General features: G+C 43.4%; 1 protein-coding gene across 9 annotated transcripts in view; it reads left to right on the top strand.

The window, feature by feature from the left end:
* The first annotated feature begins 1322 nt into the window (after positions 1–1322).
* Positions 1323–13180, top strand: part of cdk12 (cyclin-dependent kinase 12) — a 50262-nt gene continuing 38404 nt past the window's right edge. For 7 of the 9 annotated variants that reach the window (XR_007814163.1, XR_007814164.1, XR_007814165.1 and 4 more), the window contains exons 1-13: positions 1323–3289; positions 4628–5335; positions 6297–6476; positions 6567–6706; positions 6808–6978; positions 8009–8198; positions 9111–9167; positions 9476–9577; positions 10316–10393; positions 10501–10617; positions 10707–10838; positions 11091–11314; positions 12169–12591. Coding sequence is in view for 1 of the 9 variants with exons in the window: in XM_018660555.2 (XP_018516071.1) it covers positions 2115–3289; positions 4628–5335; positions 6297–6476; positions 6567–6706; positions 6808–6978; positions 8009–8198; positions 9111–9167; positions 9476–9577; positions 10316–10393; positions 10501–10617; positions 10707–10838; positions 11091–11314; positions 12169–12591 (3697 nt within the window). In the remaining 8 variants the exon portion in view is untranslated. The remainder of the gene's footprint in view (positions 3290–4627; positions 5336–6296; positions 6477–6566; positions 6707–6807; positions 6979–8008; positions 8199–9110; positions 9168–9475; positions 9578–10315; positions 10394–10500; positions 10618–10706; positions 10839–11090; positions 11315–12168; positions 12592–13180) is intronic. The other 2 variants (XR_007814167.1, XR_007814166.1) reach the window with 2 other exon arrangements.

The raw sequence follows: 13180 nt of genomic DNA, 5'->3' as shown, positions 1-13180 counted from the left end.
CCCAAGTGTTACTGAACAAATCAGCACTACAGGCATGGGGACTTAGTTACATATGACCTGAATTGAAGTTTGACTTCAGTTATAATTGTATTACCTTGAATTTTATGAGGTATGTGGTGAGTTCTGATGAAGAGGCTTTTGATTATTCCATATTCTAGCTGGCTATTGTATAGTCTTTGTTCAATTAATCAATGTTTTAACATGTGCTAACTTTATGGGATTCATTCTTTATAGTAACAACTTAAGCTTCTTAAGCTTCCAGGGACAGAAGACAATGAGACAGTCTGAATCCACTGAAGAACTGTGGCAAGTTCTCCAAGATGCTTGGAACAAGCTACCTGCCTAATACCATGAAAAATTGTGTGCAAATGTCCTTGAAGATTGCAGGAGTGATTTGATAGTTTTATTCTGTTTATTACACTTTAAGTTAAGTATATAGATAGATAGATAAATAAAAAATATTAATGCCTAAAACTGTAGCACAGAACTGTACATGTATTTCAAATGTAACATCTTAGTATTTTTTTTATAGTAACGCTCAGTCTGTCTCAACTGTTTTCCATTAGACCCAACAGATTTGAGACTGATCTAACAGATGTTTTTGTCACTTAATAAGCAGTTCCTCATGCAATACAGGCCTCCATATATAGCTGCATTAACCTGCTGTGGGTTTATATTCATGACCCCTATTAACCCCTCACTCCTCCCACTCCTCTGCGAAATGTGTATAGTTTACTGTGCTTTATATGCTGTAATATACTGTGGAGTAAATTAAACACACTATTTTTGGAATATCCAGCGAGATAAGGAAAGTTATAATACCAAACAAAACTGATACGGGGGTCCTTAAGATTATTTTGTAAGCAGTAAAGTCCCTTATCATGTGATTTACTGTTGCATGGCCCTAAAGGTATTCTCAATTACATAAGCACAAATCAGTTAAGTTCCAGTACACCTGGTGTATAATTTTTGGGGCCCCTGTAGCTCTGGGGCCTTGAGACAGTAGTCCGTTTTGCCTGTTTGCAATCCGACCTTGCCTGCATAAATATCGCCTCCTTTATTGCTACATCCTTCTTACTTAAAAAATAAAACTCACCATATTTTCTTTCTTTTCCTGTGAGCCAAATGCTGTGTGATTTAAATCAAACCAACCGTGTCATCCGCTATTACTTGACATGTTAAACAAATGTTTCACTTGCTCGTATTTATAAATCTCTCCCCCTACATTTTGCGTCGCAGTCGCGCCACCACGAATACAGTAGGCGGGCTCTTTGTCGTGATAGGTCGTTGCTGTGATACGTCCGAGATTGACAGCGCTCCGGCTTCCGGTTCATTCCGCCGTGCGCAGAAGTTGCTAGTCACAGGAGCCACAATGGCGTTTGTAGTCTCCTTCAGATAGGGCTGTGGGTGATATTAAATCCACTAGCATCGCCCTAAATATAGGCCTGGTTGATTCCCAGAGCCATTGATAATAAACTGGAACATCTACTGCACACGATAATATTATAATTTCTAATCAATATTGAATTTATAGGGGATAAAACTTACATTAAAGGGAACATGTAAACAGTACCAACCGGGTCAAGTTTTCATTTTGTTCGAGCGTCTTTTAATGAAGGCACTTCCTTGTTTCTGAATGCTAAGACCGTAATTCTGTGGGATAAAAACACCTTTACTTAACTTGGCACCGGACAAGGACAGCTTTCACAAAGGGACTTTTTTCTTTTTTTACGAGTCAGCTCGCTAGCTGCCGAGCATTAGCTAGCGGTGCTAGCTAAATTGAGACGGAGACGACACCACAATGCTCCGATGTTTGGTTGGGATCTTTTTCATTCACTGACTAATTTAAAGTACAAACTCTACAGCACTGGAAAACCGCGGTGGCATTTTTCTGCTTTGACGAACTATGCTGGCGATCTCAATGGAATGAACTGGCGTTGAGGAGGACTGGACGCGAGCGGCCTGGTGTGTTTATTTTGTGTATTTTCTTGCCCTGATTCTGCTTAGTAACACTTTTTGTTTTGGCATTTGGAGTAGCGTCTGTTCTCCTGTGAATGAATTGCCTGGACCACCGAGGCCCAGTCGCAGGAGAGGCACCGACGCCGGCGTGAGGGATGCCTGGGTCGGACCGACACCATGGGACCAAGAGGAAGCCGGAATCTAGCATTAGCGGTGTGCCACACCAGACCCAGGCCCCGACTCATACCTCTGCGGGAGACATGACGAGCAAGGACGGCAAGGTGCAGTTAAAGTCTTCAATGTCCTCTTCTAAACGCAAACGGCATAAATCAAACAAACATAATCGGGAATACTCGGTGGCACTGGGACCCGAAGATTTTACCCTCGGCGATACGGCGCCTCCTGGTGTCAATACGGTGAAGCCTCTGGTTGAGTACGATGATATCAGCTCCGACTCGGACACTTTCTCGGACCCACCGTCCTCCAGGCCTTCTGAGAGGGGGGGCGGTGACCGACTGGAGCCCTCTCCAGACTATGATAGGGACGATATCGGAAGAGAAGGTGGCGGTAGAGAGAACAGGGGGCACAGACACTCCCGAAAAAAACCCAAGGACCCTAATAAAATCACAGAACCTGGGAATGGAGAACGTGGGTACAAGAAAAAGAGCAGCAAAGACCGCGAGAAAGGGAGTTCTGGGAAGAGCAAGGAGAAAGCTGCCCCATCAGGCTCCTCATCCAAACGCCAGGTCCAGCCAGAGGGTGACTCTAAACGTGGGGAGCTGATGCTCTCCTCCCAGGTACAGCCTGCAGCCAGTGTAGGTAGCACTACTTCCTCCACATCTTCATCTCGCAGCAAGGAGAGCAGCCGCTCAGGGAAGACTCGCAAAGACAGGCAGCAGAGGAGAGAAGGCCGAGGGGAGGGCAGCCGCACCTCCTCCCAGAGGAGCCGGGCAGAGAGGAGCCACCGCAAGTCCTCTAAGAGCCACAAGTCAAGTCCTAAGGGCAAGTCTTCGGTTAGGGGTAGCCCTCGCAGGAAGGGCACCACCTCTGCTCTGTCACCCAGTCCCAGGAGAGGGGCTGGCAGTGAGAGTCCACTGGGCGGTGGGTATGGGCAGCAAGGAGATGACAGCTACTCCAGGCGGAGGGTAGCCCAGCAAAGCCCCAGTCCATATGGGGATATGTCTCGCCACAGCAGACAAAGATCAGACAGCCCCTATGGCAGCAGACACAGGTCTTCCAGCTATGAGAGGGACAGCAGCCCCTACTCAAGGAGACGCTCCATCAGCCCTTATGGTACCCGCAGGTCCTCTAGCACCAGCCCCATGTCTCGGTGAGTATATGCTGCACTCTTAAATTCTTGAAAAAACCCTTAGGGGAATATGCTCTGAAAAGTTGGACAGCTTACACCCACACTCAGACACACACATACACAGTAGAATATCAGAAGCCATGTTGAGTGTTTAATGGAGCAGAAAATCAATTTACCTAGCAAGCTATATCTTGTAAAATTTTTGCATAGTCCTGAGTCAAAATATTGACGTTTTATCATCTGGATCACTACTTATTAAACAAACACGAGTAACCTGCGTTATAAGATTAAAATCATGAACACCTGTTGAACATGCAGAGCCCTTCTTCCTCCAGCAAACTACCTACTGTTAGAAGGAAGCTGTCTGAAAGAGTCAAGATCAAATATAAGCTTTCCATGTGGAAGTTTTGCTCACAACTCATAGACCAAAGCCTAAAGGGTGAGAAAATGAAAGGAATGGAGGCAGTGTCAAAACAGGCAGGAGACAGGTATTTTTTCTTGCAGTGCAAAATGTTACTAATCCATGAACATTGGTTACACTGAGGAGGTTTGGACAAAGCAACCGTGGTCTATGCCTTTCATGTACTCATGAGAGACTTTTGATATGATTGCACTTAAGTTGTACTGTAGATAAAAGCCTCTTTTCTCTTCAAAAGCAAATTCAAGGCAGCTTTAAAAAACCTGGCATCTGCTGGTAAGAACACTTAACATTTTATAATAGATGATAAGATGTGTTGGATTATCATGTGTAACACTATGTTAATATTCCCCCACATTATACAAAGCCTGTCATCATTTCCAGCTGCCAGATTTACTTAAAGGAATAGAGCTGCATGTTAGACTTTTACTGTACAGCTGACAGATAATTAATTGTACCAGCAGAATAATCAAAGAAGTCTGGAGACGTCTTCAAAATTGCTTAAATGTTCTTAATTAACTTTTCTGCTTAGTTTTTCTTGTTTATTTTGAGGAAAACAGTGGCATATGTCTGTGTCTGGAATAGACTCAAAGCAAATGTAAACTAGGAAATGAGACAAGGAACAAACTGTAAAGTTTTTTCTATCCAATCTGTCCTTCAGTTTTGAGAGCAACAGTTGTTTCGCCGTTAGCTCATTTACTGTATGTCTATATTACTTTCCAGATCAAAAGGCCCAAATGGTTTTGTTTTCATCCTGATGTGATTTTATCTTGTGATGGAAGAGGTTGTTTGAGCTGACAACCCATTCTGTTCCTTCTTTATACTTTTTCAGAAAGCAAGCAACACATTTTTATCTTGTTCTGATTTCAGGAAGATGCAGTAGAATCTAAAATGTTTATGCAATTGTTTGAGACATAAAAAAATGTATTTGTTTTATTTAGACGCTCAGGCCGCTCCAGGAGTCGCTCCCCCCTGCACTACTCTTCTTCTCGTCGCTCCTCCTCTCGTTCCCGTACTAAGAGGCATACGTCCTCAGCTGGAGCAGGGGCCAGTTCTCACAGCAGCCGGCCGGCTAGCCGCTCCCCTCCCTCCTCCCGCCTGCCACTTAACTCCAGCCTAGGAGCAGAGCTGAGCCGCAGGAAGAAGGAACGTCAGGCTGCTGAGGCGGCTGCTCGTGCCAGTGGTGGTGCTTCCCCTCCTCCGCCAGCACGGAAATCTGCAGGCTCCTCGTCCTCCTCGCGGCCCGCTAAAGCTGAGGCTCCGCAGCTAGACAGAGACTCGACGGCAGCAGTAGATCCTCAGCCCCCACCGCCTGCGCAGTTACCCCAAGATGTTCCCAGCAGTGAAGATCAACTTATGGCTCCTCTTCCCTCTTCTTCCACCTCCTCTCCTGCACCACCTCTGCCTCAGCCCTCTCCTCCTGTGCCATGTAGTTCAGCTACCCAGATACCACCACCACCACCTCAGGCAGAGACAAGTATTCAGCCTCCTGCACCCTCCAACACATCCCAGGCCAAATCGCCAGCTCCAACTACAGCTCCAGCTCCAGTTCCCACGTGCAGCCCCGTCCGCCAGACCCCACTCCACAAGACGTCGACTCTGCCCCCCCTGCCTTTGCCGCCTTTACTGCTGGGAAACACTCAGGACAGGTGAGGACCCCCAGCTAGCACACACACATACAGTATGACTCACAGTGCACACTGGTCTCCACACATGGTGATCTCATGTAAGGAGAAAGAGTCACATAAAACTTGAATGCACACTCTAAAAATAGCACCACATTTGCTAGCCAACAGTACAAGTGCATGCATCATTACGTACACTACTTAAATCATTGTGTTTTTGTAGTATTCATTAATGCCAAGAAAGAAATAGAGCTGTCTCATGACATCACTTTAAGCTATTGTAACTATTTCTGACATTTTTAGTTGTGATCTCTGTCATGCTACAAAAACATAACAACACACATCTCGATCAAAGAAGTTCACTTATTTTGTGTCTTCAGTTCCCTGTACTGGTTGAAAACAGAAGGAAAAAACACACTTTTTTTGTTTTGTTTGTGTGACTGTGGCGCACAAAGTAGCATTCACTTTTCTGCCATATTTGGGATTTAATTTAAGTTCTTGTACAAGAATGAATGATGATGGTGTATCAGACATTTCAAAAGAGTTTAATATTGCTTATATTCTGTGATTGGCACTAATTTTCCTTTGTGCTTACTGTACCTCAACTCCTGTGTGGCAAAGCCCTATGGCCAACATGACTAAAGAGAGTAAAAGACATCTGATAACTTTGAATCTACTTTGGAGAAGTCTGGTAAATGAGCAATGTAGATAACTCTGTCAGCGTGTCTATTACATTGATTATCTATCACCCGCACACAGCTCCTGTGAATTCAAGCTCCAAGGTTCACACTCTTCTCTGCCCTACCCCTAGAGTTGCATGGTTTTCCCTGCTAAGTTGTTTTACCACAAACAGTGAGCTGGACGATAGTATGTTGATCCTGGGGGACACAATCAAGGAGTGCACCTTTTTAAGTACATATTTTACTTCTGCTTCTCCTCTTTCTCTCGCAATTATACTTCTGTCTTTTATATTTTGCACTGTTAGTCCAAAGAAGTCCACCCCTCCTCAGAGGCCATCTAGGAAGGAGAAGGAAGTTCGCAGCCGGCCGTCACTCATTGACCTTCCTTTACCGCCCACCTTAGCTGGAGGCGACTCCTCACCCCCGCAGTCTCCCATCCGCCAGGCTCCTCAGCTACCCCAGCCAGCCCTTAAGAAGAGACCAAAGTCAGTTTCTTGTATTGCTCAAGCCACTTCCAATCTCCTCTATGTTAATCACATTAAGTCTAATCTGGTTTTCTTGTTGATGGTTTCCAGGATTTGCTGCCCACGATATGGTGAGCGCAAACACACCCAGAGTGACTGGGGCAAACGCTGTGTAGATAAATTCGACATAATTGGCATTATAGGGGAAGGCACCTATGGCCAAGTGTACAAGGCCAAGGACAAAGACACTGGTAAGGGAATATTATCTGGAATTTAGTCACTACACTACTTACATGTGTTTTATATTTGAATATTTTAAATTATTAATTTGACTGGCTCTCTAAATGTGCAGGTGAGCTGGTAGCGCTGAAGAAAGTGCGTTTAGACAATGAAAAGGAGGGATTCCCAATCACAGCCATCAGAGAGATCAAGATCTTGCGGCAGCTCAAACACCGCAGCGTTGTCAACATGAAGGAGATTGTCACAGACAAGCAGGATGCACTTGACTTTAAAAAGGACAAAGGTAAGAAGGTTGGAAATTATCTGCAAGGGTAATATGTAAAAATTATAGTAAGCCTATGGAACAGAAGCTGCTGCTTCCACTGCTGTCTCTCTGAGACACTCAGGCATGTTGTACCTCTAGCTATAATCTGTGACACACAGGAAACGTTTTCCATCAGCTGTCAAAACTGAAACACCAGCTGTGACAACACTTATTCAGTTGTAGCCAGAACTGTGACATGTCTGAAAGAAGAGCCGTCATGGTGTGGACCTTCTTCCACTGCTGTTGTGCACATAGCTCAGGGCTGCAGCTATAACCACAGGATGAATGATTACATTAAAGTGATTGAATGACAAAAGAACTAATACTTTACAGTTGTTAAAGCCACAAACATGACTGCTGTGCCTTGTGCATCTCTACCCTACATGTTGCTGCCCGCAATTTTTTTTTTACTATTGTTAATTTGATAGTACACATTATATGGGGAATTCTACATGAAACTTCTACGTGTTTTGGTATGTTGAAACAAAAAAGTGTTACATTCATGAACAGTTGAAAATAGAGTAAACCTGAGCAACTAACTGAAATGAATTTGAGCGTGTATGTGAGATGTAAATATATTTTGCAGTGTCATAAAACATTAATGATGGTAGAAGTTGAGCCCTTCTGTCTTACAGAGAAAAGCAGGAAAGATGTAAAGATTTTTTTAAAATTATTCAGCTTACTCTTAATAGCATATGCTAATATAGTTTATATAAAAACTAGGACGAATATGATTATTGCAGTTGGTTTTGGCAGCAGATGAAATCACTGTGGCTGCAGTGCTGCATAGGTTTTCTGCTTAATGTGATTTACCCTTTTAATTGAACTTAAGTTTACATCACATTAATACTGTAGCTGTGACAGGTCAATAACCTCAGTAAAACCACTGTAGAGTACTCTGAAGAAAATGTGAATTAAGGTTAAACTTTCTGAGCTGGTCAAAGTACATAGCAACCCTGTGTGTACAATTGTGTTTCTGAGTTCTGAACACATCTTCCCTCTGATTTAGGTGCTTTCTACCTGGTGTTTGAGTACATGGACCACGACCTGATGGGCCTGCTGGAGTCAGGCCTGGTCCAGTTCTCCCATGAGCACATCCGCAGCTTCATGCGCCAGCTGATGGAAGGCCTGGACTACTGCCACAAGAACAACTTCCTGCACAGAGACATCAAATGCTCCAACATTCTGCTCAACAACAGGTAAGGAACATGGACAACAAGAGTAAAATAAAGTAATGTGCTTCATGAGGAGAATGCATTGTGGTGCGTTTGCTGTAGAAAATGTCTCATCATTTCCCACAGGTTGTTTGATCTACTTTGTGTGTTTGTTTACTTTTGCACCTCTACTCCACTCATGCAAATTGACATTCCAAATACCAGCTTTGAAGGAACATTTTCCACCTCAGCAACTTTGAATATGAACATTTCTGCAGACAGTTTAAATGCAGCTGCAGTCAGTAAATACGGTAAACAAGCGAACACCAACTTTAATGATCAGATTGCAATTGTTTTGATGTGCGTCAGCAGCAAAGCTAATGACAGTGCTACTAATTTAATCGAGCGCCTCAAATAACAGCAATGAAAGGAGTACGGCGAGTTCTCACAGATGGTTGCTTAGTACAACTCTGCATCCAATCTGCAAACATTACAGGATGCATGAGTAAACGAGCTGCAAAAGCTAAGATGCTAATAAAAAAAAAAGAAAAACAATGTGTGTTTTGCTGCTTAATGGAGCATTTGGAGCCACAGTGGACTTTTTTTGCAGTTCCTGTCCCACTGTGCAACTGCACTGTACAAACAACAGTAAACAGACACTTGGAGTTTGGACATTTGCATTATATAACTGAGTGGACCAGACACTGTATTGTTTTGGCGTTTACCTTCTCTACTTTCCTTACACAACATTTTTCTATCAGTTAGAGTTTTAGTGAACTGATTGTGGTATCAGGGCTTAGTAACCTGAATCAGACAATGATTATCTCCTAGTAATAACAGGTTTTATAATTTTGTGTTGTCTAAATAAAAACTACTTATTTAAAATAACCTGTTCTCATGCTTGGTGAGAAATGGTGGGGTTGCTCCTAATCTCTGGTTTTTATTATCTTTGTTCAGAGGTCAGATCAAACTGGCTGACTTTGGTTTGGCTCGGCTTTACAATTCAGAGGAAAGGTAAGAGTGTTGACCATCTTTGTACTTATTTGTGAATATATGCAGTATAAGGAGACCTCATCAGCTTGAGTCTTCATAGTGAATATCAGATCTGATTTTAATATATGATTAAAAGTGTTTATGATGATTGAAGCAATAATTACACCTCATCATGAGCTTAGGTTTTCTGCCCACTAGGTGGTGCTGTCTCTCCTTCAGAGAGACTTCATTAGTTAAAGTTGAGATTTTCGTGTTGGGTGCTTGAGGGGCATAAATGCTCTGTGAATGTATGCTGAGTCTCACTGTCCCCCTCCTCTCCTCACCCTCAGTCGGCCGTACACTAATAAAGTAATCACACTATGGTACCGCCCTCCTGAACTGCTGCTGGGAGAGGAGAGGTACTCTCCAGCCATTGATGTTTGGAGCTGTGGGTGAGTATGACAGTGAAGCACACCTGTGTGTCATGAACTCAAGCATAAGTAGTCTTTAAGCCTATGGATTGTTTGCCAGTTGATAAGTCAGGCAACAATAGATTTATATGGATACATATTTTTTTATTATATTTTTAGTCAGGTGAAGCAACTTTCATTACATGACTCTAGGTGGTGATATTTTTTTATGGAAGCGAGGATAAGAAATAAATAGCAGATGCATTGAAAATATCTTTCTGTCTGCAATGTAGGCAAGAGTGTTGGCATCATTTTTAGCAAGCTGGATGTTTGCAGCACACTGAGTTTGTTACTTTTTTAATCCTGATGCACTGTGAGTGCCAAGAGGCAATTCAGCGCAGTCAGGCATGATATAGTTGGTTCTTTTTACCTGTGTGCTGTGCTGCCAAATTTTAACTTTGTTTACAGCAGAGGAAGTTTTATGCAAAATGTTTGTTGTTGTGTTTTAGCAGTATGTAAGAAATAATAAGGATGAAAATCAACACTTAACATTTGCAATACCCTCACATTTCTACACTCCTCTTTTGTGTTTATATGCACTCTTTGTCTACTGAAAATTCGATCTCCGCTGACTGAGATTCAGGCAGACATTTGCACTTTGAATAATTGTGTTTTAAACTTATTTTTAAATTTCCTGCTATACAATTTTTATTGTAATATTTTTATTGCTTGGAATGTACATTTTCTTATTACCCCTACCCATTATCTGTCATGGATCAGGTGTATTTTAGGAGAACTCTTTAAAAAGAAGCCCATCTTCCAGGCTAACCAGGAACTTCTACAGCTGGAGCTCATCAGGTAGGCTGCCCTTCCCTGAACACAACATCTCAAGTAATAACTTCTGTTGCAGCTGTCACACCCCTACTACTTAACCAGTGACCCCATATCTCTGTCCTTTCCGTCAGCCGTCTGTGTGGGAGTCCCTGTCCGGCAGTCTGGCCTGATGTCATCAAACTTCCCCTCTTCAACACCATGAAACCCAAGAAGCAGTACAGGCGGCAACTACGGGAGGAGTTTGCCTTGTATGTTGCCATGCTGCGCTTACCCAGAGTAGCTGTGATCAACTCTTTGTCTGTTTCTGCAGCTAAACAATTTCTCCCCTTGTGCACAGTTTACCTACTCCTGCCCTGGACCTGCTGGACCGAATGCTGACCCTTGACCCTGCACGGCGCTGCACATCAGAGCAGGCTCTCAACAGTGACTTCCTGTGTGACGTGGAGCCCAGCAAGATGCCGCCACCAGAGTCAGTAGCTCATGGCCCCTGTCTTCACATTATCAGAATATCACAACTACATGCTAGAGCACATAAAAATAACATACTGACTTTTATTAATCTGTATAGTATTGGATATATGTATATATGAGATTTGAAGATAGTGTAAAAATATTTAAAATGCACACAAATTAATACTGTTGCTTATATATGTCATTTCTGCAGTTGTTTGATTAATAAATGGTATGTATATAAAAACAATTCTGCCCACTCTGTCCTCAGTCTTCCTCACCATCAGGATTGCCATGAGCTGTGGAGTAAGAAGAGAAGGCGTGCACGTCAGAGCGGGCTTCCCGAAGATGTGCCTGTGCCCAAAGTGCCCCGTAAAGATGCGACCGGGACCTCCAGCGGAGAGAACAGTCGGCCCCAGACCAGCCCAGCTGGAGCCCCGCCGCCTCCGCCAGGAAAACCACCCTCCACAGCCAACTTAGAGAGTGAGTTGTCAGGTAACAGATACCTTGCACAAGTATTTTAACAGGGAAAAAACATATATGCTTGAGATACAATTGTATATTCTGCTTTTTTGGGCATTTTATTAGAGAGCAAGAGTAGAGAGATGACAGGAAATGAAGGGAAGAGTAATGAGGATTGACATAGAACAAAGGCTCCTGGCTGGATTTGAACTGGAAAGGTTGTGGTTCATACTCGACATCCTAACCTCTAAACAATGGGGGCAACCCATCATACAGTTGCAGGGATGATGTATTTTTATAGGCCAATCTGGAAATTAACATCACCCTGGTTACCTCATCAGAAAACAAATGGGATTTTTCCATGACAGAAATTATGGTTTTTTTTGTGACAAACAGAAGTTTATGATTCCTACATGTTCCTACATGATATTTTTCACAAATGAACACCACTTATGATTTTTGAAGCTAAAATAGTAAAAAGCTAATGTTAGGTTAGAAACAAACTACACCACCGTTGCATGACTTAAACATCACAACCACTAAACCTCTGACTGGTAATTTGATTTAGCGCGCGTACCTCCTCTACAAAAGCCTTCCCTCTTAAAAAGTTTGTAAGGCATAATCACAATGAGGCTGTAAAGGCAGACTGGTGAGTAGATCGGTTTCTGTATTCAGCATAATGACGTTTTACGTCCCCAACAACCTCTGTAGTCTCATTTCACCACTTTTTAGAAACCACCTTTTTTGAGACATGTAAAAGCTGAAAAAAATATCACAAGTGAGGTATTTACTGCTGTACTTTGTGTTGTAGAATAAAACATGAAAATGTCTTAAGCTTGCGTAAACCACAGACTTTATATATTGGCTGTGTGAATGTATGTGTTCAGGCCTGGGAGCTGTTGCAGAGCAGTTGAACCAGACAGAGTTGGCTGTGCTGCTGAACCTCCTCCAGGGACAGACGGACCTCAGCCTGCCCCAGGTAGCCCAGCTCCTCAACCTCTCCAATCCAGAGACACTCAGCCAGTCGTTGTCTGCCCTCAGTGAGGCCTCTGACCACCAGGGGGCTCAAGAGGACCAGGCCCAGCCTGCTGCCAGGTCCCAGCCGCCAGAGCCGCCCCCTGAACCCCAGGAGCTCTCGCCGACATCCGGAGAACCGCCGCTCAGCCACGAGGACCAGGCCAGCCTGCTGGCTCTCATTTTGGGTCACATCATCAAGCCTCAAACCGAGGAGGAAGGCGATGAGAGCAATGGCGTCCAATCAGAGGAGGCACTAACGCGCGGTTCGTCCGCCTCTACTACTGATCGCAAGGGCAAGTCTGGGTTTAGTCTTTAGAGGGTAGGAAAAAGGGGGAACCAGGGTCAGGTGGAAATCACTGAGGACAGCAAGAATGAGGAGAGCGGGGCTGAGAACAAACAGAAGCTGAGTTTGGCACTCAAGATTCCTATATACTTTATCATATTAATTCTATTTTAGATTACTTGATGAAGTCAGAAAAATGAAAAATTAACCACATGAATTGGACTCGTAGATTTATTATGCATTTCCCTCCCCTTCCTTTATCCCCAACATTCCTAAAAAGAACTCACCACTGTCCCTTTTACCACCTGACATACTAAAACACGCTGAAAGAAAAACCCGGCAAAATGTCTGTCTGGTGTTTGTCTTCATGTGACCCTGGTAACCAGTCAAAGGTTTGGTGCACATGGACATCTCTCACTGGTGTACTCAATAAACCAGAAGAAAGTGTAGTATTATCCATATGAGTGAAAAGAAAGGTTCACACTGTATTGTTCCCTTCCACGTTTCTCCCTCTTCCTTGTTTCCTCACAGTCTTTGTTTCTGTATCTGTCCCATTTCCACATGTTTTTTCTTCCTCACCTCATTCTCATCAAAAAGCA

Source organism: Lates calcarifer, linkage group LG11, assembly GCF_001640805.2.
Source record: "Lates calcarifer isolate ASB-BC8 linkage group LG11, TLL_Latcal_v3, whole genome shotgun sequence".
Lineage (NCBI taxonomy): Eukaryota > Metazoa > Chordata > Actinopteri > Centropomidae > Lates > Lates calcarifer.
Note: the sequence above shows the minus strand (reverse complement) of the source record. Positions and strands in the feature narration are given on the sequence as shown.